General features: G+C 40.4%; 1 protein-coding gene across 1 annotated transcript in view; it reads left to right on the forward strand.

Moving 5' to 3' along the window:
• The window catches only part of LOC140483396 (centrosomal P4.1-associated protein-like), a 184722-nt gene that overhangs the window by 19721 nt on the left and 137383 nt on the right, over positions 1 to 27618 (forward strand). The window contains exons 2-4 of the mRNA XM_072581646.1: positions 8874 to 9125; positions 14305 to 14415; positions 17310 to 17454. Of these exons, the coding sequence (XP_072437747.1) occupies positions 8874 to 9125; positions 14305 to 14415; positions 17310 to 17454 (508 nt within the window). The remainder of the gene's footprint in view (positions 1 to 8873; positions 9126 to 14304; positions 14416 to 17309; positions 17455 to 27618) is intronic.

The following is a 27618-nucleotide window of genomic DNA, read 5'->3' on the forward strand; positions in this document are numbered from 1 at the left end:
CTGCTTCCAGAAAACATTCAGCTACAAAACTTCAAAATTTCCAGATCCTAATAATTGACTACATAAGAAGTTGCATTTCCCTTTCTGGTTCTTTTGTTAATTACTTTAAATCTATCTTTCTGATTATCTACAACTGAGTAGTGAAGATTCTGTCTCAGGAAGTTTACAAATGTTGACTTTCTCCATCCTGTTCAAACTGGAATCAATACAGGTACACGTAATATTGAACTTCGTAATCAGCAGTAACACTATTCCTCACAATGTCTGTGAAAGGAATCTCTTTCCCCACAATCAGTTTGCGTCTGTCACTAGGTCAAGGAGATTTAAAAGCAGTGAAGTCATTAGCAGGTAAACCATCAGTATTTATGTATTCTCATGGGGAGCAACCGGAAAGTGTCACTGAAATTCTTTATCTCTACGTGAAATTTAACAGTACACTTTTACCTCATGGGTTTGAATATTTTGGTAGCAATATTTTGGTAGTTCTAATTAGCGATTGGAATATGGTAATTCCTAACACTATTGTTTCTTGTATTGAGAGAAATAAAGAAAACTAGGTTCATGAAATGAAACTGCAAGAGTGAATCTGAAGGTGTTCAGAAGAAGGTGCACTGGACTTGAAACGTTAACCGTGTTTCTCTTTCCACAGGTGTTGCCGTACTTGCTGAGTTTCTCCAGCAATTTTTGTTTTTTGTTACTGCTTTCTATTGTTGTCTTCAACCCAGTTTATGAAACTATATATCCACAAACAATAGTTGAGCAATAAGGTCCACATTACCATCAGTACCTTGAACACAGTAAAGAAGTTTTGTAACAGTGTTTCAGATACTTGATGTGATAAAGGTAGAATATTATAATTTGGAATTTAAATTTTTAAAAATATATTTTTATTAAAAATAATTTTTTTCTTTTGAATATTACAACAAATACAAAACCAAACAATTCAAACCAGTATTAAAAACAAAACCGCTAATTGCACAAATAAATACTAACAACTAAGCTAAAAAGGAAAATCTTAACAATAATAATGATGATAACAATTGTAACATAGCTTAGCAAGACAAAACAATAGCTCTTGATCATCGAACGCACAAGCTTATACATATTCATATGTTCATAGTTCCTCCCCTCGGGATACCAAACCCATTACCTAGCCATTGCCATGGCTATATAAAGGCTTTTATTAGTATGGTGGACAAATCTGTACCCAAATAGTCCAAAAAGGGTTGCCATGTCTTATAGAAATTCTTAGTTTTATGGTGCACCTTACTCGTCAGAAAGTCCATGGGGATGTGCTCCTTGACTAGCTTATGCCAGCCTGTCAGCCTCAGGCGATTTTCCGACACCTACCCTCAAAGAATGTTCTTTCTGGCACAAAAAGTGAGGATACTGAAAAGCCTTTTCTCGTGTGCATCTAATGAAAGAGAATTAACAAAGTCAAGAAGAAGAGATACAGGGTCCATCTCCACCTCCGTCCCCAGGCCTTCTCTATTTTGCCTACTACAGCACTCCAGTATGCCAGCAGGTGGCAAGACCGAAGACCACAAATAACCGTGCCTATGCTCACTTTACATTTAGAACACATTGGAGATGCTCCCGCTTTAACTTTAGCAAGGTGGTCCGGGGCCAGATGTGCCCTGTCGAGAATCTTCAATTGCAAAGCATGGGCCCTGTTGCAAATTGAGATCCTTCTTGTATTCTCCCAGATATCCTCCCATATTTCAGAAGACATCTCAACGTCCAACTCCCTCACCCATATCCTACAAAGCCGTTCGGTCTCATCCAAGGAGCCGTCTCCCAATAGATGATAAGCGTTGCTAACAGATAATGTACTTTCAGTACTCAACACCCAATTTGCCATGTCAGACCTGTAAGGATCAGTTAGAAGTGTGGTCTGTTTTTGTATAAAGTTTCTAATTTGGAAGGACCGAAAGATGTCCATACTGGGCAATTCATATTTCCTAGCCAACTGGTCAAAAGACGTCAGTATGTCCCCTTTGAATAAATCACCCAGGCAAGGTAGGCCCCTAGCTGCCCATACTTTAAACCCAGAATCCATTATCCCTGGCTGAAAGCCTGCATTACAAATTATGGGTGTCAAAAATGATGTTTTGGCAATATTGCCCTCACCATGATGCATTGCCCTTCATGCCTTGACAGTATTGATGACTATTGGGCTGTGGCAATATTCCTTAACTGCTCTCACTTATTCTAAGAACAGTAGGCTAACAAGGGGGTCATCTCGCCTGAGATGCTTCAAGGTCCAACCAAAGTGAACAACAGTCTCTCACCCCCACCCCTCCGGGCTCAGTTATTCATATAAGATAGCAATGAGTTTAACTGATAATTTTTGACATCTGGGAGACCCACTCCTCCCGGTCTATAAGGTAACTGTAGTTTAGTCAATTTAATTACGGGCCGCTTGCAATACCAGATAAAAGAACTAAACCAGCCATTCAGTCTTCTAAATATTTGCTTAGTAAAAAGCAGAGGAAGCATTCACATAAGATACAACAGACAGGGCAGAATGTTCATTTTAATGAGGACTATCTGACCTAACCAAGAGATTGGAAGTGCCTCCCATCGACGAAGGTCCTGCTTGATTCTGTCGAATAAATGGGCAAAATTGGCTTTAATAGCTGATCAAAAACGGGAGTAACAAATACGTCTAAGTAGAGAAAGCCCTCCTGCGACCATCTAAAGGGGAACCAAGATCCACCCTCAGGATCAGGCACTTTCGGGAGACCACCCATGGGTATGGCCTCTGACTTCGCAAAATTGATCTTATAACCCGAGAAGCTACCAAACAAGTTGATGCATTGTATCAGGTATGGCACTGAAACTGTTGTGTTTGATAAGGAGACAAGAACATCATCCGTGATCTTATGTGACTTCGTCCCCACTTCTGGAGCGGTTGGATTGGGATCCCTGCGTATTGCTCCATCAACAGTTCCATCACCAATATGAAAAGCAATGGTGACAACGGACAGCCTTGTCGACTGCCCTACAGATATTAAAATTGCTTGACTGTACACCATTAGTGAGGACTGCGGCAAGAGGATCACTATACAAAACCCCCACCCACCTGATGGAAGTCTCTCCTAGGCCAACCACTTCAAAGTATGAAAAAGATATGGTCACTTGACCCTGTCAAGTGCCTTTTCCGCACCTAAGGAGATCAGCAATCCTTGTACCTATTGCTATTGACATACTTGGATCATGTTAAGTAATCTCCTGACATTATCTGTCAATCTGCGACCTTTTATGAACCCCTTCTGGTCCTCTTTAATGATGGAGGGCATTACAGTTTCTAGCCTTAATGCCATGGTCTTGGATAAATTTTGAAGTCAACATTCAGGAGTGAGATAGTTCCATAGTAAGCACAGTCCTCTGGAGCCTTCCCTTTTTTCAGAATGAGAGAGATGTTCGCCTCTGTTAGAGATGGTGGGAGGAGGCCACGACTATGTGAGTCATTAAACATACTAAGCATCGGCCCTGACAATATACTTATAAATTACCCACAGAACTCACTGGGGAGCCCATTAGGACCCGACATCTTCCTATTCTGGAGCTGCCTCACAGTCTCCTGCACCTCTTCCTCTGACAATGGGGCATTGAGGAAAGACTCTTGTTCAGGGGTCATTCACAGAAGGCCCAAATTCTTAAAAAAGGGCTCCATCCTGACCTCCTAACTGGCTCACTCTCATTGCTTCAGTTTGGTATAATTCAGAGTAAAATTTCTGGAATGCTGCATTAATCCTTTTTAGAATCGTAGGTCAAATTTCAGTGTCCTCTCTGATCAAGGAAATGGCTTGGAGGGCACTCCTCTTCCTAGCAAGGTATGCTAGGTAATTGCCCAACTTATCCCCATGCTCAAACAGCCTTTGACTTGCAAATATAAACTCTGTCTTGGCTGTCCATGTGAGCATGGAGTTCAGCGTAGACTGGAGCTCTGTGATCCTCTGCAGTTTAGCCAGCGAGAGCCTGTCAAAGTATGCCTTTTGAGCTACTTTCAGATATGCCTCGAGCAAGCGTTGCTGCTCAACCATCTCTCGCTTCTTACTGACTGAATACCAACCCCCTAGTATAGGCTTTAGCTGTTTCCCAAAGAATGGATGGGCCACTGGCTGAGCCTGAATTAATATCCAAGAAAGCCCTGAACCCAGTTGAAAAGAATTCAATAAACTTGCTATCCTTAAGGATGAAGGGGTCCAGTCACCAGTGCCTGGAGCCTTACTCTTAACCATTAAATACACTGGGGCGTGATTGAAAATAGTGATATTGTCAAGTGTACATGACACCACAGAGCCTAGATGTGCTGCAGGGGTATGGCATCTATGTGAGTTCGAGAAGAATGTGAAATCCCTACCCGTAAAGTGAAGGTGTCTCCAAACATCTACCAACCCCAATTCAGCACACAAATCCCTTAATAGTTTAGATCGCAAAAAAGATATTGGCACCCTTTGGGCAATCTGCCTACCATGGCGTCACTGAGACAATCAAAATTCTGTCCTACGATGATATGTTGAGATGCAAGGTTAATCAGTCTAGAAAGTGCATCTGTCAAGAATTTAAAGGGGTGGGCTGGGGTCAGTACACATTTAAGATCCCATATTCTTCCCCATGTATCAAAGCTTTGAGGATTACAAATCTCCTGTATATGTCTTTAATGCACTCTAATAACTTAAATAGGAGATTCTTTTCAACTAAAATGGCCACCCCCCCTACTCCTCATATTAAAAGATGAAAAATAAACCCGGTCATACCCATTCTGTTGCAGCTTCAAATGGTCTGCGTCATCCAAGTGTGTTTCTTGTAATGAGGCAACATCTACCCTCTCCCTTTTAAGGCTGGAAAGTACCTTGACAGTTGAGTGGCTTCCCTTAATATTCTAGATGCACCACTTAAACACATCCTTAGCCATAAACCTCTGCAGCACCATTCAGACTCCAGAGAGGACGAGCTTTAATGCAAAAGAATCCACAGAACCCTACAATTACACAGACTAAAATAACTACATCCAACAAATCTACAAACATATAAAAAATATATACGGCAAAAAGAGAAAAACAAAAAATCGCCAAAGGCACTGATGGAGGAATTTACCCCCCCCATTCGATGGAGGTACCTACACATCCTATAACCCTACTAACCATCCCAACCACCCTCTCAACTCCTACCAGCTAGGGTCGCGCCACATATACTGACCATTCGGTAGAGGGAGAAAAACACCCAAAAGCAAGGTTAGTACGATAGTCAAGAAAACTAAAAATAAATATGTCACCCACCCCTTAACATAACTTAGATAGAAATAAATACTCTATCCATCCCAGACATCATTTCACGCAACTTATTACCAGAAAGGAGACTCTACCAAGTCCTTTCAAAGAAGAGCAAATTCGAACAGCTCTGTCCTCTATGCCTATTCAGATATTCGACTTAAGTCAGCACGTCCACAAAGTTCTTTGCTTTCCCTGACAAGTCGAACAAATGTATGAATCCGTTATGATTGATCCTAAGCACCGTTGGATATCTTAAAGAATACTGGATCCCAAGCTGTCTTCAATCTCCTCGACGCCATTGTAGGGCTTCAAAGTTTGTGAGAAGATTTGTAGCTCGGGTGCTCGTTGTTGTGGTTCTGTTCGCCGAGCTGGGAATTTGTGTTGCAGATGTTTCGTCCCCTGTCTAGGTGACATCCTCAGTGCTTGGGAGCCTCCTGTGAAGTGCTTCTGAGATGTTTCCTCTGGCATTTATAGTGGTTTGAATCTGCCGCTTCCGGTTTTCAGTTCCAGCTGTCCGTTGCAGTGGTCGGTATATTGGGTCCAGGTCGATGTGCTTATTGATTGAATCTGTGGATGAGTGCCATACCTCTAGGAATTCCCTGGCTGTTCTCTGTTTGGCTTGTCCTATAATAGTAGTCTTGTCCCAGTCGAATTCATGTTGCTTGTCATCTGCGTGTGTGGTTACTAAGGATAGCTGGTTGTGTTGTTTCATGGCTAGTTGGTGTTCATGGATGCGGATCGTTAGCTGTCTTCCTGTTTGTCCTATGTAGTGTTTTGTGCAGTCCTTGCATGGGATTTTGTACACTACATTGGTTTTGCTCATGCTGGGTATCGGGTCCTTCGTTCTGGTGAGTTGTTGTCTGAGAGTGGCTGTTGGTTTGTGTGCTGTTATGAGTCCTAGTGGTCGCAGTAGTCTGGCTGTCAGTTCGGAAATGCTCTTGATGTATGGTAGTGTGGCTAGTCCTTTGGGTTGCGGCATGTCCTCGTTTCATTGTCTTTCGCTTAGGCATCTGTTGATGAAATTGCGCGGGTATCCGTTTTTGGCGAATACATTGTATAGGTGTTCTTCTTCCTCTTTTTGCAGTTCTGGTGTACTGCAGTCTGTTGTGGCCCTTTTGAATAGTGTCTTGATGCAACTTCTTTTGTGTGTGTTAGGGTGGTTGCTTTCGTAGTTCAGGACTTGGTCTGTGTGTGTGGCTTTCCTGTATACCTTTGTGGTGAATTCTCCATTAGGTGTTCTCTGTACCATGGCACAGAGGCATGGCACTCATCCACAGATTCAATCAATAAGCACATCGACCTGGACCCAATATACCGACCACTGCAACGGACAGCTGGAACTGACAACCGGAAGCGGCAGATTCAAACCACTACAAATGCTGGAAGAAAGATCACAGAAGCACTTCACAGGAGGTTCCCAAGCACTGAGGATGTCACCTAGACAGGGGGCGAAACGTCTGCAACACAAATTCCCAGCTCAGCGAACAGAACCACAACATTGTAGGGCTTCTTTTTCTGGACCACTGCTGCCCAGAAATCTTGAAAAACATGACCCTGGAGCTGCCACATATCAACGCCTTCATGTCCCTCCCTGGATTTAGAGGCTTCCATGACCCTGTGCTTGTTTTTATAATGATGGAATCTTATCAGGACAGGGCATGGGCGCTAATCCGCAACTTATTTTCGAGCCACTATCCGTTGGGCTATTTCAATTGTTATCCTTCCCGTCTGAGGTTCCAAACCAAGGAATTCTGGGAACCACTTCTCGAAGAAATTCACCAGTTGCTCACTTCCGTCCCCTTCAGATTGCCAATGACACGCAAGTTCTTCTTTCTTCTACTCCTGTTTTTGAGATTGTCTACCAGATCCAACAGACCTGGACCTGCATTTCCAGGGCTTCAATCTGGCTCTTGGAGGAGTCAGTCTCTGCCTCTACCCCAGCAGCCCAGCGCTTGAGCTCATCAGTCCTTTTTCCCAGGTCTTGCAGCATAGCAGAGACAGGAGCCAGCTTCTGTTCAATTTTTTCCTGGATCTGCCTCCCCAGGACCTTGAAATTTGGCCAGCTCCTCAACCAGGGTCTGGTGAATCAGCAAGCCCGCTGCTTCAGTGGGCTGGACCATGGCCCTGGCCCCGGGCAAGCTTACTCCTTTCTTCGGCATTCTCCAGCTGCAAGGACAAAGGGAAGTAAAATGTTTCAGGTTTCCAGCTCCTTTACTGTGTTTTTACACACAGTAAAGTATTTTGGATGGGTTCTGGCTCTGTCGGGTTGGTTTTGCAGTGCAGAGCACAGCAAACATGATCTTACCAGGGCGCAGCCATCTTGGATCCCCCGGAATTTAAATTTTAAACTGGAGATAAAATCAATTTGTAGTTTCGTTTCTGTAAAGGTAACTTTTTTTTAAAGAAGACACAATAATTTGGAACAGTGAACTCACTACATAATTTCCAAGAAATCATATGACTTACATTGAGTGCATAGCAGTATACTAACATGTGATGTTAATTAATTATAATTACCATCTCTCCCTGAGCTACATGGCTGTGTGTACAGCTGCTCCGAGGGTCTATGTATGGTGATTGATGTACCAACCCTGGGATCTGTGTAAAAGAAAACAATACAAGGAACATTGTTTATAACATAGAGAAAACAGAGCACAGGCTACTTGTAGTATAAATTCAGTCCAGAACAAACAGTTTCACCCTAGCAGAAGAGCAAATTAATTTTGTGAAACCCCAAACAGTGTGGGTTTGTGGAGAAATTTTCAAGCTGTCAGAAATTAAAAGAAGTTTGGATCATTAGAACTGGAAAGATGACTCTAGACCATCAATACTGGAGTCAGTTAACTAAGAAATTAAATAGTTACAATGCGAATGGTATTTATAGATGCTGTCTTTGTTAACATCTCTCTAAATAATATACATAGCTTTATTTTATTTTCTTTTGCATAATAAACTCATATTATTGTATTTTATTAAGGATCAAGAGCAGCCCCCAGTGATTAATTTTCACAGTAACCAACTGTAAAATTTAACCTTATGTCCTATCAAGCCAAGTTTCAATCTGGGATCTCTCCTATCTAATATTACCATTAGAGGAATTTGGGTGTTTAATGCCATAGTCTCTGAAGATTTCATAATTTGCATTCATTGCCATTCAGAATTAGCAGAGAGCAAATAAACTAAAGCATATAGATTTGTAGGAATTGCAGCTTTTCATCCTCTCAGCCCATTTTACCCTCAATTTGAGCTCTGTGGTCTGATTCCCTTTTATATTCTTTGTTTATAAAATTATGTTAGTATTTCAACTTTATTAGTTACTTGTGGTATAGCATTTCCTAATAGGCTCCTATATGAAAATGTCTTCCAGTTTCCACTTATAAAGTCCATGAATGCTTTAAAAAAATCTATCAAATCCGCTCCCAACTTTCAACTTGCCAGTGGAAAAAAATGCTAGTTTGTTTCAGCACCCTCTGATATGTCAAAAATATTTTACTTGCTCAGATGTACATTATGATGACCTAAGCTCATGAATGATGTTATATGAATACAAACTTGTTTTCTTCCTCTCATGTCAATTTGTATTTACTGCAGGTTTTACTTTGCCGATAGGGTTCTCGTCTCCATTGACTGGTCTTTCAGCAGCCTTGTCTCCAGGGATCAACACAACTGCTTTTCAATTCTCTGGCCCTTCTGCTCATGAAAATTCTTCAAATGCTAAAGGATCGTTTTGCATTCCATTAGTCCAAATAATCCAATCCCCAGCACAAGAAAGTGCATCTACGTCATTAATTAGCAGTGATCCTACTCAGACAGCAATGTATCCACCCCCACCTCAAGACTCAGGTTAGTCAATAAGGTTTTACTTCTGATCTAAAGTAAATGTAAATATTCTTAGCTGAGAAACAACAAGGCAAAGTTAGCAGTAACAAGGTTATTAAGAAGTAAGGTAAAGGCAGGATGGCTCCCAGCTCAAGAGTACACATTCCATGCAATGTGGGAGCTGCAGATTTCTTCCTGTATCTTGCTTAATGATTTGTGCAGGAAGTATTGTCAGTTGAAACTTGAGCAGCATTTATTCACTGTGTATCCTTGAGGTTGAGAGGTACATTGGCAGCATGTTTATAGCTGTGGCTACCCCACATTTTAAGCATACACAGAGAGACAGTGAATGGGTCAAAAAGAAACAAGTCTAGATTAGAGTGGTGCTGGAAAAACACGGTCAAGCAGCATCCGAGGAACAGGAAAATCGAGTGCAGGAGTCCTCTAAGTTTATCTTACTTACTAGCCTGTGCTTCGTTCTGAATACTGTTACAAAGTGGATGTAGACACCTCTCTGATAATTAAAACCAAAACACCCCTAGACGATAACCTCGCCTCGTAATCTGATAAAGAAGTATGACAAGTCGTATAATCTACCTCTCACCCCTACAATCTGTTATAGAGGGTGATTAAGTGAAATGAAATCCTTTCACTCACTCTACAATTGACAAGCAACAATTTATTTATCTAACTCCAACAGTGAAAAAAATTAACAGAACAACTAACAAACTGAACAATCCCTCTCCGTCTACCTATTACCAAATAAAACAAGATTCTATTGGTATGCTGTTTCAATAACACAGGTCCCACTTATATAAGTCCAGGTAATAACAACAATAAATTAAAACTAGTTCACTCAGAATGTGTCCTCCAGAATAGTCCTCATCCTCTTTGCTGATTTTGCTGTTGGGAATATTTTCTCTGTAATTCTTCCATTCTGTACACCTCTGTCAAATTCTTCTGTCCAAATTACCTTCTCAGTTATTTTCTGGTCTCAAGAATATTAGCTAAATGTGCTGTGTACCCTTATAGATAATGCTTTTTAGAGAGCGTGGAGATTTCTTGTAACAGCCCGATATTTCTTTCTCAAATAGCGGGTTTGCTCTCTCTTTAGATGACAGTTAGTGCCCTCTCTCTGTCCAATTGCCCCTCTGTTATGTACCCCTATAACACATCAAATTCTTAAAATATGATTGGGTTCAGGATGTCAACACCATTCGATTTGATTTTAATTGGTCCCTAGTCTCCAAGTGCCTTTTAAAATTAATTGGCTGAATTTAAACTGTTGTCTGCGTAAAAATGCTGCTTGGACCTGCTGACTGGCTCTTTGATACAATATTCTGGATTAGTGGTGCTGGAAAAGCACAGCAGTTCAGGCAGCATCTGAGGAGCAGTAAAATCGACGTTTCGGGCAAAAGCCATATGTCAATTTGAGCACTTGCAGTTGCTTGCTCACAGACATTCATTTTTAAAACATCTAAGCATAACAAACACTTTATCTTAAAGGGGGTGACACCATGCTTTCCCCCATTTTCCAACTTTACCATTTTTACATACCAACTTCATGACAATACTGATGAAGCTGATGGTTTATCTGGTGGCTGTGCAACCGGAGCCAGATGGATGGACCCATGAGCGGTTCAATTGTTCAGAGTAGTACAAGGAAGATTGGTGAAGGAATAGTGACAAGGGCTTCTCAAGGCAAGAGAATAGTTAGGTGTTTTTGTGGCTGCAGTCATGAATTCAGGATAGTATGTTTCCTTCTTGGTGCTAGGGTTGTGGATGTCACTGAGCAGTTGTGAATCATTCTGGAATGGGTGGTTGCACAAAAAGAGGTCAGGATCCATTTTTGGAAACAAGGACATAGGTATACAAAGGGATGGGGTCCTGAAGGCAATGATTAAGGAATTGGGAAAAACATTAAAAAGCAGGAACTTAAAGGAAGTGATCTCCAGATTACTCTCAATGCCATGTGCTAATGAACATAGAAGTAGGAGGTTAGAGCAGACAAGTACTGTAGAGGTGATTTTAAAAAAATGATAAAATGTGGATGTTCCTGATGGGGCCATTTTTTGGCCATTCCTGGTTGCACTTGAGAAGGTGGTGGTGAGCTGAGGCTTTGTACCATTACAAACCATTTTGTTTTGGTGGATCCATAATGCCATGAGGGAGGGATTTCAGGATTTTTACTCAGCACCACTGAACAAGCAGCAATATATTACCAAGTCAGGATAGTGACAGGCTTGGAGGAATTTGAAGGTCATTTTGTTCCCATGTGTCTAAGGCCCTTGACCTTCTAGATGAAAGTGGTCATGGGTTTGGAAGGTGCTCTATAAGGAGCATTGATGAAATTCTGCAGTACGTCTTGTAGCTGGTATACACTGCTGCTACTGAACGTCAGTAGTGGAGGGAATGGATGTTTATTGATGTGGTGACAATCAAGCAAGCAGCTTTTTCTTCTATGGCATCAAGCTTCTTGTGTGCTGTTCACCTGCACATCTTTCAGCAGAATTCCATTACACTTCAGCACCACTGAACAAGCAGCAATATATTACCAAGTCAGGATAGTGACAGGCTTGGAGGAATTTGAAGGTCATTTTGTTCCCATGTGTCTAAGGCCCTTGACCTTCTAGATGAAAGTGGTCATGGGTTTGGAAGGTGCTCTATAAGGAGCATTGATGAAATTCTGCAGTACGTCTTGTAGCTGGTATACACTGCTGCTACTGAACGTCAGTAGTGGAGGGAATGGATGTTTATTGATGTGGTGACAATCAAGCAAGCAGCTTTTTCTTCTATGGCATCAAGCTTCTTGTGTGCTGTTCACCTGCACATCTTTCAGCAGAATTCCATTACACTTCTGACATGTTCCTTGTAGATCATGGACAGGATTTGGGGCAATTGGGAAATGATACTTCCATCTTGCCTGCTTTGCTTTTTTTATCTACTGTATTCATATGGCTAGTCCAGTTTAGTTTCTGCAGAACATTAACCCACAGGATGTTGATAATGTGGTATTCAGCGATGATTATGTCATTAAATAGTTTCTCTCTGGATAATATGGTCATTACCTGGTATTTGTGTTGCACAATGTTATTTGCCACTGTCAGCCAAAGCCTGGATATTGTCTAGGTCTTGCTCCAATTGGACATGGACTATTTCAGTATCTGAGAAATCTGTATGATCATCAGCGAATCTTTCATTTCTGACCTTACAATGGAAGGAAGATCATTGTTGAAGCAGCTGAAGATGGTTGAGCCTCGAACTCTGTCCGGAAGGTGGCCAACAAAGATTTCTGTGACTGAAATGACTAATCTTTCACAATCACAACCAGCTTCGTTTGGACCAGGTATAACTCCAGTCAGTGGAGTTATCAACTCCATTCTCATGCCTGCCTAGGACCTGCATGCTAGGACTTGCTTCCAGAGTTGGTGGGTATGATTCTGATGCCTACATGCAACCATTCCTTACGGCAAAAATTGCGTGTGGTGAGACATCATTTTAAACTGAGGCAGTTCTCTCATGTAGGGAAATTTCCTTACTCAAATTGCCTTCCTCAACAGGAAAGGTCTAACCACGGTGCAAAGTGTATACCTACCCCCAGTGAGTTTCAATTCTCCGTCTTGGATGGGGATGAAAATCAGATTTCTGGTTTCCTCTGGTGCAGGATTATTAGAACCCATTAAAAGGATATCAGAACTGACAGTATGTGATAAAGATAGAAGCCAGCCGAGGAATATGGAATATTCTGAAAGGTAATTGTAAAGTATTTTCACAGCTTCAATGTGTAGGTCTTTATTTCCAGTTTCTCTAGTTCTTCAGGTTTACTCTGGGTATCAATAATCCAAGACAGTTCTAACCACAGAATATAACCAATGCCTTTATTAAAACAAAGTACACTACAAAAAAAACTGTAAAAATATTACCTATAGGCTTACAATCACAAGTGAACCCTTGGCTGAAGATCAGATGAGAACAAGTGATCAATCTGCTCTATTTCAATTTTGCATTGTTGACCAGTTGACCTCCCCTGAGCTAGCTAATTTTTTGCTGTGAGACAAGTTTGTTCTTTCCTTATTCTTTCCATGTAAAGAAGTTATGTATTAACAGTCTTTAAAATTTTATTTCATAGATCCTCTTGACCTGCCTCATTGTTGTTTTTACTTCCTAATTTCTTAGCATGCTCCAAATATCACACTTCCCTAATGTTTATCTACTTTGTATATCTTCATTACCATCAATTTTACTGTTATATCCCACCATGAAACATAATTAGTGACTAGCTTGTTTGTTTTTTTAAAAGAAGTTTTATTTTCCTGGACTCTGTCAACCTATGTTTCCAGTTCATGTTGTATTGGCAAAATTGTATGTTAATACTGTTGTCCATTCTATTTTCCCAAGTTCTATTCATGACCCCTCAAAAAACATCTATTATTCTGATTTCTGTCACACTTGTGGACTTCCTTTTTTAAAACCTTGTGGCATAATATAATTATCACTAACATCTAGACTTTCCCCTACTTTTATCTCTACTTGTTGGAAAGATTTCTCTCCTCCCCTCAATAGAAGGGGCTGAGAAGATGAGTTATTTGCTTAGAAAACTGCAAGGGTTGGTAATATATTTTGTGGGGGAAAGTTTAGCTCAGTCTGATGCCAAAATTCCTAACACTGGCTGAGGTTACCATGAAGGACTTTCCTTCTCAAACTCTCCTCTCATCTGAGATTTAATGGCCCTCAGGTTAAATCACCACCAATTGATCTTTCTAATGAAAGAGGTGCCCTATGGTCTGGTAAGACTATAGTGATACAATGCAATGCAATGCAATACATTGTACCGATACAGTTGCCTGTTAATGCTATATCTGATTTGGTTGCCAATTTCCAAAATGAGTAAGGTTATAAGAATTGGGACAAATATCATGACACTTACCATGAAATAGACAAATGTAACATGTATTAGGTATTTCTAATCAGCATGTTTAGAGATGTTATTGCACACCTTTGGAACAGGTATGACTTGAACCCCAGTCTCCTGGCTAAGCTGTTTGGAATGTAAATCTTTAAACATTTCTATTACAGTACTTCAATAAACATTGTATATTTATGATCTGTGAAATTTCATATTTTATAGCAGCATTAATTGAAAAAATCATAATTGATATGCTTTAATATTCTTGTTATAAACTCTTTGGGTTTTGTGTGATAGGTGATTCGATGGCTGAAAATTCTATTTTGGTGCAGCATTCGTCTAATGAGAAACCTGAGATACATGTTTCAAGACTACAATTGCAGATGGAGGAGGCAGAAACAACTCTAGGTAATATTAAAAATCAAGTTGTTTAAAGACAAAGGGAATCCTAAATGTTTGCTTTGAGGTACTCTCCCCTTTGTAGAAGTAAATACTATACCTAGCATCAATTTCTTCTGTCATGCTGGAATGCACTAATTTTCCTCCTAACTTTCCTTGACACTGATTTGGCTTTCTTAGAGCCAGCTCTCAGAGTGAATAGATCTTTTTACAATCCTTTATGTATCTGTCAGCCAGGACTCTCTGATTGGACCAGATTAACAGCCCCAATCAGGACACTGATATTCTGTGAGGTCAACCTTGCTGACCTTGTTACAAGCACTATATACCCTATCCCTGACACTCTGTATAACCATGGCTAATCATCCTTGGATATTATCGGGCAATTTATCTAACTAATCTGCACATTTTTTAGACTTTAGGAGCAGCTGGCAGAAATACACACAGATACAGGGAGAATGTGCAAACTCCACACAGGCTGTCAACCAAGACTGAAATCAAACTCAGGTGCTTAGCATTGTGAAGCAACAGTGCTAACCATAGTGCCAACATGCCATTCAAGGAGACACGAAAAGTTTGAACTTTTTAGTTGGAACTGAGAAGACATCTTATCTTGAAGATTGTAAAAGTTGCCATATGCTAAAATAACATTTTAACTTTGTTCGGTTGAAAAGACAGAAATGAAGATTGACAAATTAAGCGTAATCACAGAAAAAGCAAAGGGACAAAAAATGCAGAGAATGGTTAGAACATGTAATTGTCTCCCAGAAACCTGGAGGTGAGACCATAAATACTTGTAACAAAAATGTAATTAAGTGGTTTATTGAAAAGGATAAATAATAAAGGCTATTGGCAGGGAACAATGTAGTGGATTCAGAATATATGCAGAAAAACATCAACAGAGACTTTATTAGCTCAAAGACCTGCCCCATCCTTGGAATATTTCTGTCTTGTATTGCTTGACCAGCTTTGCCTCGTTCTTTTATAATCCAAGATATGTTGCATGGGGTTATTTGCCCTATTCCAAATACCTTTTCTTTGCTGTCATAATTATTTGTTTCTGCTCTCTTTCTGAAAATGTTGTATAGTTCCTCTGTTGTTCGGGTTCTTCTGATATATCACAGAACTAACAATTATTCATGTGTGAACCTCAACAGTGATTTACAGAGACTAATTTCAGTTCTGTTCTCACAAAATATTCAGCTTCCTTAGAGCCAACTCTTGCCAGTAGGGTTGCTGGATCAAAATAAGGTTCACAATCCATTAGCTTGGCTTTTTACTTTTCTGAAAAAAACTATGCTATTTGTGGTATACCTGCCATTTCTCTGACTGAGATAATTTAATGTTGAGCTCAGTAGGTGTAAAAACTAAAGAAGTCCTGATGTGACTCATTTACTGACTACATGGTCTCTTGGGCAATTATGTGTCTGTGTGTGGATGTGTGCAATTGTAAATATACATCTTTTGGTTAACTGTCCATTGCCCGTCTATTGAAAATCCAAGTTTATGCTGTTCTTCATTTAGAAACTGAATCTCCATCATTTCTGATCTGCCCAATAGATTTTTCAACATTTCCAAACACCCCAAAGTGTTTTGAAAAAAGTTAGTTGCATGGTATTCTCCATGTTCTGCTGGAAGATGGCCAGTTTGTGCTTTTCTAAACAAAAACAATCATGGAATGCGAGCATCGCTGGCTAGGCCACCATTTATTTCCATCCCTAATTGTCTAGAGGGCAGTTGAGAATCACCCGCGTTTCTTGGTCTGACCTACATGTGATTGCAGACACACAGCAAAGATTTCCTTCCCAAAGGGAATTAGTAAACCAAAAAGGTTGAATATCAATTAATGCCAAGTGGTTACAAGCTACCTATTATTTTAGATTTTTATTACAGATATTTATTGAATTTGATTTTCCATCCAAATCTACCATGTTGAGATTGAAATTTATGTCTCCGGAGCATTCACTCAGAGTTCTGGTTACCAATCTGGTTCTGGGTTTCTAGTCATTTTGTATTTAAAAATGTTGTCTTCTATCACCAATATATGATAGTTGATTTAATGAATAAAGTTAGGTGTATAAATGCTTTAAAAATCACCTACATGCTCTTGTAATTGTATTTCTATTTTGAATTCCAGCAAGGTAAATGTGATGAATTTCTAATTTCTGTAGTAAAGGACAAATCTGCCACATGAAATAAGGCTGGCTTCTCTTTGAGTGCAAATCCACATGCAAAGCGGTTCATTCATCAGATCAATTTATCAATGAATTCACATGCTTATTCAAGAATGCCAAATAGCAAGGTGACATAAGATGTCTAATGCATTAATGACTTGTCTAGGGGTAGATCCTCTGCTCATTTTCTATGCCCTCATGGTTTTATGCTTCTTGGTTGCTTGCAGGTGCCTTTTCAATTTCATGTTGTCTAACTCCCCAGTCTTATTTGTCCTCTTGATTTACATTCGATCTTCCTTAAGTCATCTTCTTAATAAGGGCTCATGTATTAGAATACTCTACTGACTGATAATATTTCCTCCTTCACCATCCTGAGATCATCTTTACTGATCTTGTCTTATCACAAACTACTTTGTGCTTCCCTAGAACCACAATTTGCAACTTTCTAGACTTTGGATGGTCTGTTTTCCTCAAGCTTGATGTTTCAGCCAGGTACAATAAGACATAGAATACAATATAGGATACAGAATGAGGAAAAACAAGTAAATTGTTCTGCTTCCCATCCAAGAGCTAAAAAAATCTGAAACTGGATATGCTTTTCTAATAGATCATGAATTGTTCAAATACTTCAGCCTCTGGACCGAGGTGTATTGTCTCATAAAAGTACTTACGATAATGTAATGTTGCAACCACTTAAATGAACTTGAATTAAATTCCATATTTCTGTAGATGAGTGTATTCCTGAGGATGAAAACTGTCCTAGGAATCTTTCTCCAATCAATGAGGAAAAAGGTGAACTACAATTAGAGCAACATGCTGTCACTCCATTTGGCATTCAAAGAAATTCCAAGAAACCAGAGGGGCTAGAAGAAAGGTAAGAGCAAAGGATAGCTTATGTTGAATGTTTTCTCTGATTAGATTAGATTAGATTACTTACAGTGTGGAAACAGGTCAGACATCAGAAGTTTTTTTTAACTTGCAAGCATTTTTGGTTTGTCCTGCATTTTTGTGTCACAATTTAGCCATACTGTATCTGAAGTATCTTAGTTTGGAATTCTTGGAGGGACAATTATTAGTTATTAATTAGATTACGGTTAATACAGATTTATGACACAATTGTACCAGATGATCTGACCTTGCCCCTGTCTTGGGCTTGTTTTGGGCTTGCAACTCAGACCTGCCCTACACATTTTCCTGACTATTCCCATGCCAAACTCAATTAGAAGTGATAGAATTGTTTGAAAGTATGAAGAGGTTAACTAGAGTAAATAATGATAAATTATCTCTAATGGCTGTAAGTTTGATAACACAGGGCAATTGGCCAAACAAAGAGAATATATAAGGGAGAACCTTTTTAATGCAATGAGCAGTTAGGATTTTGAATGTACTGTCTGACCGATGGTGAAGTAGATTCATTAGCAGCTTTAAAAAGAGAAATATATTGCATGGATTTGTGAAAGAGTGGAGAATGGAATTAACTGCTTTGTTCTTCAGAAAGTTGTAAAAGGTTAATGGACAAAGTAATCTATTGTCCTAGCATTCGTTGATTCTAAAACTTAATCCCAAAGGGTGCTTTTCTTTGCTTACTGCTCAATTGCTATTTATGCTGACCCTCTTCATTGCCGTAACCCACACTTCTGTTCGTCAACTCCCTATCCAACCATTCAGTATTCTTCAGTATTCCTGCTGTCTTGCTACCTCCCCAGGCCTGCCAGCCTGTTAGCCAAGCCCACATCTAGTTTCAGCTCTGGTTTATCATGACTAGTAACCCCAATTGTCCCTTTCTTTTATAGTGCATTCACTAGGGATGAATTTTTTTTTTTCCTTCATGCAGCTCATAGAGTTATAGAGTTGCACAGCATGGAAACAGACCCTTTGGTCCAACTCATTTAATGATGACCGTATAGCTTAAATTAGTCTAGTCCCATTTGCTAAAACTTGGACCATATCCCTCTAAACCCTTCCTATTCATATATCCAACCAGATGTCTTTTGAATGTTGTTATTGTACCAGCCTCCACCACTTCCTCTGGTAGCTTGTACCATACATGCACTAGCCTCTGCATGAAAAAGTTATCCTTTGGGTTCCTTTTAAATCTCTCTCCTTTCACCTTAAGCCTCTGCCCTCTAGTTTTGGACTCCCCTACCCCCTGAAAAAGACCTTGGCTGTTGACCCTAACCATTTTATAAACCTCTATAAGGTCACCCCTGAGCCTCAAATGCTCCAAGAAAAATAGCCCCAGCCTATTCAGCCTCTTCCCCACAGCTCAAACCATCCAACCCTGGCAACATCCTTGTAAGTCTTTTCTGAGCCCTTTCACAAGTTTCATAACAGCAGTCTCTCTCCAGAATGCCTTATTATCCCAGTGCTTTCTGACCTTACTTGACTCCAAGTCATTCAGCATCATGACTTTAACATTTTCATCATTGTTTTCATTCTTACCTCTCTAATCTAATCCGGACCAACATTCCTGCAAAATATTGGCAACCTTGTAATTTTGGCCTCTTGTACATCCTCAGTTATTTTGCCTAACCCTTGCTTTTAGTTGTTTCAGTTCTAAGTTTTGGATCACTCTTCCAACACCTTCTGCCTCTCTACCTCACTTTACTCTTGTAAGATATTTCTGAAAATTAGGGAGAGGTTTTCACTTTCTACATGTATGAACCAGTTTACCATTGTTTCTTTGATGATGAATGGGAACAGTAAGTGTAGCCAAGAGTTGTAGCAGTGTAGCAGCTTTAAGAACAGAATAGAGGTTAAATGAATTTATGGATAACCTTGAGAAGCAGGGGATGAAAAGATTAGTTATGCAGATTGGATATAGGGTTCTTCACATCTGTGCAGAAAGAATAAAAGATGTGTACAGGAAGTTTTCCTTGATACTCCTGGTGAGGTCATTAAATTTCATTCTACAATGCACCTAGAATTTGAAGAAAATGTTGCTCACATTTACATAGGGGCCTTGTCTAATGGTGGCCATTCACTAACTCACCAGCTGACCATTAAAGGAATAGAAAATCTCACACCTCTTGTGAGCTACTCATTCAGCAAATATTTTAAATTTAGGTATATAAAAACAACTACTATGCAATACAATTCTACAAATTCTATTTTAACAGTTGCTCTGAAAATATGTAATTAAAGATTTGAAGAATCATTTGAAGATTTGTTTGAAGATTTGGTAGGAGTTTACATTGAACTGATGGTTAACAATTTCTGGTCTCACACATTCTTACAGCATCACCTCCATGCAAAGTGTTTACTTGATAGTAGCTGGGGAAAGTTTAGTCATTTACAGCCATAGGTTGCCATGGTATAATGGAATGCCAACATCCTGTGCCAGAAAGTCACCCCGTCCCTTTTGATTTTAACATTTAAATTATATTTACAAAATGTTGATCAGCAAGTTCAGCATAAAGACTAAGGGGATAATTTTAAATAGTAGAAGTATGTTGTACTAAGCATTTCTGGAATAGACTTCATTCTTCACAGAACAGCTCACCCATTTGTTTGGCTGTTTGAAAGTTTTGATACATGTCTGAGTTATTGAGTATCTTCCAAGGCACTATTGGATTCTGTACTGCAGAGTTCATTTATGAAGCTGTGCTAGGTAGACATTGCCCACTTTTATGGCTTAGCTGACTTCCAAACCACTAATAGATTCTGCTGGGAGAGTTTGGTTACACAGCTGTTCTGGTGAACTTGAGTTTGTTATTTTGACAAATTTGTAAGCTTTTAATAAGATAGTTGCTTTTCTAGTACATATTCAAATGATTTGTATGTACTTTGACAAATGTATAATCGCCTAAAAGACTTCCAGGTGTTAACTAGATATTGGGTAAGGAAAGGTGAGGTGAGGTGGAGATTGAGGAAAGAGTAGGAGGGTGAGTGACTCTTACAGTAGTCTGTAAAGATTGTCTTATGTTGCTATGAATGGAAGCTGTCCTTTTACCTAAAACACTGAGAATCCTGGAGAAACTCAGCAAGTCCAGTATGAGTCTTCTTCAAAACAGGTCTTTTTAACCTCACTGATTTGATATCAGTCTGCCTCCATCCATGCCTTGAGGCTGTCAGGAATTGGCCTGACTCCCCTCATCCCAGGAGAGCGTCCCACCCTCTGTCATTGCCAGCATAGAGGTGGAGTTACAACATGTAGAAAATTCCTGAATCCAAATTCCCATTTCCATTTTGAAGCTTCAACCAGCCAGCAAGTACAACCAGCAAGGTGACAAATGATCAAATAAAGTGCTTTTGTGATGTTTATTGAGGAATAAATATTGGTCTGAACACTTCTTCCAAAGATTGTCATAAGATCTTCTACTTCTGTCTGCGAGAACAGATGGCGCATCACTTTAATGCCAAAAGACAGCACTGAGGAAGCACTAGACTTGCGTAAATTACTTGAAACTACAAATATAAGGAAACTTGAAGTTTTCAGTTCACTCGTTTCTTTATGTTTCTAGTTTTGTTCTGGACATATTGGGCTAAATCTTACCAGATATTAGCTGTGCCACTTCTGGCAGGTTTCATGGAGGATTTCTCTTCATGAGGCCAGGCAAGTTCTGTCATGTTATCCTCCTAAGCTTGTCTCAGTAACTACGTGCTATGACCCAATGGCATCCTGCCTGTCATATTCCCCAATTTTCTGGAGGTAGAAATACTCCCCACTGCCAGCACATCCTTGGACTTCCAGCGCCATCTTCAAAGGGCCATTGTGCAGACTGGAGTCCCCCATCTCTGTACATGTAGTGAACAAGTAACCACAAACCAATGCTTCTCAGGGCACATTGGTGAGAAGATTGCCCATACAAGTCTCACATCTATTACTGTTTAAGAACCAAGCTCCACAGCTTACTCATTCTTAGTCATATCCCATCTTACTATGCTGCCAAAGCCAATACTGCACTTTCCTCAATCCCAGTGTAACCCAACTTCTTGCCATTATTTAATGTGGCACCTCACATACAGGGAAGCCTTCAAACAATTTAAAACATTTTTCTTTATTCAACAACAGTGGAAGCAAATAATAAACAGATAAACCAAAGCTGCAGTAAATGAATGATGACTCCACTTGGCTGTCAGCTAATTGTAATGGGTTTTTAAATAAGTCTTGTCTGGCGTGTTGCACCTATCATTGCAGTATTCTACTATGCAGAAGGTGATGTTTGTCTTGCTCAATTTCCTCATCTTCCACCTCATGAGACTGCTACTGCTCTTCCAGCTATTCAATATTCATTGTATCCCCTCTTTACCTGTTCCAGTTGTGCAGTATGCAGGACGCAGTTATTCAGCATGCTCTGTCTGGAGTGTGCTACAAGATCTTCTGAGACAGATCCAAGCTTCAGTACCTCATCCTCATCTTGTCCACAATGGCACTGATTAAAGAAGGGGCTATATTGTATCTACATGGTCTCAATCAGCAGTTGCTTAATGGAGTCATCAGCCATGGTTGCAGACCCTTGTCTCCCAGTAACCAACATTGTAAGGCACCTGGCTCTCCAACTGACACAGCAACAAGAGAGTTCTCAAATGTAGGCATCATGGTAGATCCCAGGGTACCTTGTACAGACCTCTAAGATGTGGTACCAATGATTGCAGCTGACTTGCACATTGATAGAATGGAACCCTTGCATGAATTCAGCTCCATTTGATATGACACTCATTGTGCAATATGTTGTGGAGGTTCCAGTTTTGGACTGGGATGGATAAAGTCAGAAGTCACGCAACACCAGGTTATAGTGCATCTGACAAAGGGGCTGTGCTCTGAAAGCTTATGTGATTTCACATAAACCTGTTGGACTCTAAGCTGGTGTTGTGTGACTTCTAACTAAGTGCAACATGTGAACAGTCTACTGCACCTGGGGAATCTAGCTATATTGGTAAAGCCTACTGGCTAGGCTGCAACTCTGTCCTTGACATTGGGAAGTAAGAGAACACAGTGTGATCTGACACAAATTGTTTTGGTAACAGCCTTGATACATTTGTGGATTGAGGATTGATAGTCTCACATGGGGCCCCAGTAAGTCCTTGGAAGAAGCCAATAGCATAAACGTTTAGTGCAGCTATCATTTTGCCAGACACTGGGACAGAATGGCCACCCACTCGTTTAGGCTGCAGGACTTGATTCAGCAGGGTTTATTGTCACTGCTGCTTTAGTACAACAAAGGCAAAGAGAAATGGAGGAGGAACAGATGCACCAGCAATCTCAGGACCAGCAGCAATCTCCAGCAGCTGCTGAACAGCTGAAGATGTCACCGCTGAAGGGCCCATTGGGATTAGGAGGAGATACAGAAGAGGCAGAGTCTATCGCCCTCAATGCCATTTCAAGACAAACAAGTCCTGGCAACATACCTTAGCATTACTCACCATTGTGCTGCAAAGTTTATCCCCACAGAGGTGGTGACTGCTGACAACAGCACCCTTTCCTTTCGTCCACAGTATCCCATGTCCTCCCATTTACTATCGCCTCCTCCACATACATGTTAATTTCCTATTTTCATCACTCTTATCCCCTCTGCCATCCAAGTTACCTCTAATTCCCAACATTTATTTCTCCAACTTCACTAACACAGAACAGACCCCTAGACCATGTCTTACCCAAAAGGAAACCTGACTATGTCCAGGCCCCTGACTAACAGCTGCTCCCCTTAGATTTTGAGACATGCTCAATTGATTTATGTATTTGCTGCATTTACTGCTGATGCATGCTGAGATTGACATAACATGAACTGTACAGCAACATGTCCATACCATGACAGATCACTTTTGACATCCATAATAAGCTGCCTGGTTTTGTGTCATTGCTAAACAGCAAGGTAAGACAGACAGCCTTTAAGCTTTGGCTGAGACGGGAAAATCCAAGTGGGCATCCAAGTCAGCAGAAAATGATTGAACATTAAGAAACACAGCAAGCTGCCCTGAGATGCTGCCTGGCCCAATCTGTGAGTTAAATGAGATATTATAGCCATTACAGAAACATGGCTAAGAGAGGGACAGGACTGGCAGCTTAATGTGCCAGGGTACAGATGCTTTAGGTGGGACAGATGTGGTGGAAAGAGGGGAGGGGAAGTTGCATTTTTGATTAAGCTGAGTATCACAGCAGTCGTCAGAGATGAAATAACTGAAGGATCATCCAGTGAGGCTTTGTGGGTGGAGTTGAAAAATAAGAAGAGGATGGTAATGTCATTGGGCTTGTACTATAGGCCCCTAAATCATCAGCAGGAATTAGATGAACAAATATGCAGGGAAATTGGGGAGACTTGCAGGAGCAAGAGGGTTGTCATAGTAGGGAATTTTAATTTTCGTGACAGACTGAGAATGCCAGAGCATTAAGGGTTTAAATGGGATGGAATTTCTTAAGTGCATTCAGGGAAGTTTCCTCAAACAGCAAATAGAGGATCCTACTCAGGAAGGGGAAAAACTTGATCTAATCTTGAGAAATAGGGCAGGATAGGTGATGGAGATGACAGTGGAGGAGTACTTTGGGACCAGTGACCATAGTTCTATTAATTTCAAAAAAGTTATGGAGAAGGACAAAACTGATCCACAGGTTCAAGTTCTAAATTGGGGCAAGGCGATATATGATGGAATTAGACAGGAGCTTGCAGAGGTTGATTGTAGTAGTTTGTTTGCAGGCAAAGGGATCTCCGGCAAGTGGGAGGCCTTTAAAAGTGAGATAGCTAGAGTTCAAGGTCTCTATGTACCTGTGAGGGTGAAAGGCAAAATTGGTAGGAAGAGGGAATCCTGGATGACGAGAGATATTGAGGATTTGACCAGAAAAAGGGAGACATGGCTCAGGTACAGACACCTGGGATCCAGGAAGTGTAAAGGGAATACAGGAGTTTACTGGAGAAGGAAATCAGGAGGGTGAAATGGGGGCACAAGATAACATTAGCTGAGAAGATTAGGATGAATCCAAAGAGGTACTTTAAGTATATTAAAGGAAAAAGAATAACTACAAAGACAATAAGGCCTTCAAGGAGCAAAGTGGACATGTATGTGTAACTGTAGGGGATGGGCAAGGTTCTCAATGACTATTTCTCTTCTGTGTTTACCCTGGAGAAAGACATAAAGACTTGGGAACTTGGGGAAGTTAGTGGTGATGTCTTGGGGACAGTCCATATCACAGCAGAGGAGACGTTGGATGTATTAGAATATATGAAGGTGGATAAATCTCCTGGTTCTGAGCAGATATATCCAAGAAAATACAAGAGGCTAAAAAATAAATTGTGGGGGCCCTGGCTGGTATTTTTGCATCATCGTTAGCTCTGGGTGAGGTCCCGGACGTCATGCCATTATTCAAGAAAAACTACAAAGAAAAGCCTGGGAACTATAAACAGTAACCTAACATCCGGTGGTGGGTAAGTTACTTGAGAAGATTTTGAGGGATAGGATACATGTTTGGAAATATATCTCCTCTTTATTTCTAATCCTACCTAATCAAATCCTGGTTTATTCTATTTGGAAAGACAGGGTTTGATTAGGAGTAGTCAGCATGGCTTTGTGAATGGGAGAATCATGCCTCACAAATTTGTTAGAGTTCTTTGATGAAGTGACCAGGAAGGTTGACAAGGGCAGAGCGATAGACATAGTCCATATGGATTTCAGTAAGGCCTTTGATGAGGTTCCACATGGTAGGTTGCTCTGGAAGGTTATGTGTCATATAGTCTACAGCAAGCTGGCAAATTGGATACAAAATTGGCTTGATGGTAGGAAGCAGAGGGTAATAGTGGAAGGATGCTTGCTGGACAGGAGGCCTGTGACTAGTGGAGTGCCTCAGGGGTCAGTACTGAGCTCATTGCTGTTTGTTATCTATATTAATTATTTGGATGAGAACGTACAAGGCATGATTAGTAAGTTTGCTGATAATACTAAAATAGGCGGTATCGTGGACAGTGAGCAAAGTTGTCAGAAATTGCATCATGATCTTGATCAGCTGGGGAAGTTGGCCGAGAAATGGTAAATGGAGTTTAATATAGATAAGTATGAGGTCTTGTATTTTGGAAAGTCAAATCAGGGTGGGAGTTTCATGGTGAATAGAAGGGCCTTAAGGAGGATAGTGGATAGTGGAACAGAGCGATCTTGGAGTTCAGGTTCACAGTTCTCTGAAAGTGGAATCACAGGGCAGTGAAGAAGGCTTTTGGCACACTGGCCTTCATCAGTCAGGGCATTGAGTATCGAAGTTGGGAAGTTATGTTGCCCCACTTGGAGTATTGTGTTCAGTTTTGGTCATCTTCTTATACGAAGAATGTTATTAAACTGGAAAGAGTGCAGAAGAAATTGACAAGGATATTGCCAGGACTCAATAGTCTGAGTTATAGGGTTAGACAAGCTAGGATGTTTCTCTTGAAAGTGTAGGAGACTGAGGGGGCAACCTTGTATAAGAGCATGAGTGGCCTGGATCGGGTGAATGCTCTCAGTATTTTTTCCAGGGTTGGGGACTGGAGGACTAGAGGGCATCAGTTTAAGGTTAGAGGGAAAAGAATAAAAGGGAACCTGAGGGGCAACTTTATTACACAGAGAGTGGTAAGCATATGGAATGAACTGCCAATGGAAGTGGTTGAGGCTGGTACATTAACAACATTCAGAACGCATTTGGACAAATACTTGGATAGGAAAGGATTAAAAGTATATGGGCCAAGTGCAGGGAAATAGGGTTAGCATGGACAGACATTTTGGTTGGCTTGGACCAGTTTGGGCCACGAGGCCTGTCTCCGTGTTGTAGGCCTCTATGAGTCTATGATTCTAAGTGACTAAACCTATGTGCAAAGTGTCCTTGCAACTGCATTCCAATGAAAGGTGCTGGTGTACTCCAAAGTGCAATATTGAAGTGTAGAACTGTACTGTAAGTGGATTGGAGGTGTACCATAAGAATTTCAGAAGGCTGTCGTGTGTTAACAACCAAGGTTTGTGGAAAGGGGATGCGCGCAGTCAGTGCCCATGCTGTGCTGAGATATTGATGCCTAGTGATGGAGGTCTATAGAGGCAAGCAGCATGCTCAAAATGTCAGAAATTATTGCCATCTAATATCTGTCCAACAGAACAAAAGTAAGAAATTGCATAATAATGAAGTGAGATTAACTAATAACATGATGCTAATACATGGAAATAAGCTTCTTACTAGTCCCCAGCAAAAATCCCATCTCACAGTTCAAGGTTTGCTTGGGAAGTAGGACGTTTTGCTCTTGAAATCAAGAAGCTCTTTGCTGGCCATCTCATGTGATTTTCCCAACTTTTTTGCTGTGGCCAATATCCTTTAAGTGCTGGAATTATTCTGCCCATTTCATTTTATTTTGGACAAGAATTTTCTATTTTGTGGTGGCTTTGTTTGAAGACCTTCCCTATGTACTGTTAAAAATCACACAACAGCAGGTTATAGTCCAATAGGTTTACTTGGAAGCACTAGCTTTCGGACCGCTGCTCCTTCATCAGACAGCTAACTGCTCCGAAAGCTAGTGCTTCCAAATAAACCTGTCGAACCAAAACCTGGTGTTGTGTGATTTTTAACTTTGCCCACCCCAGTCCAACACCTCTGTGACAAACTGTAAATTTATTTGATCAAACCACTGGAGTGAAATTTGAACCACAACATCCTGAGTGAGAGAGATGAGTGTTACCATCTGAGCCACAGCTGATAAAGCACAGTACTTAGGAGGTGGAGTGACCTGTAACAGTAAGGTTTTTACCTTTTCTTACATTTCTCAGGATTTAAAGGAAATTATCTTAATGAGCCAAGAGAAATTGTTTTGCTGCACTTCAGTTTCATTTTGGAATACTGCTATTTTTGAGAATGTACCAAATCATTTATCATTAGCAGAGGAGCAGACAACAAAGCCAAAGAATGCAAACTAAGTCAATTTGTTAACATACTTGATCTGCAGCAAGTCTAAAAATGCAAAAATTTCTTATGATCCATCATCCAGGAAATTTCTCCACAAATGCTGTTTGACCTTCTGAGATTTTGCAGTATTTTCAGTTTTGATGTTGTTTGACTTACCATTCTCACTCTCAGGAGTTAGATTCTACTTATACTTTTTGC

Source organism: Chiloscyllium punctatum, chromosome 11 (assembly GCF_047496795.1).
Source record: "Chiloscyllium punctatum isolate Juve2018m chromosome 11, sChiPun1.3, whole genome shotgun sequence".
NCBI lineage: Eukaryota > Metazoa > Chordata > Chondrichthyes > Orectolobiformes > Hemiscylliidae > Chiloscyllium > Chiloscyllium punctatum.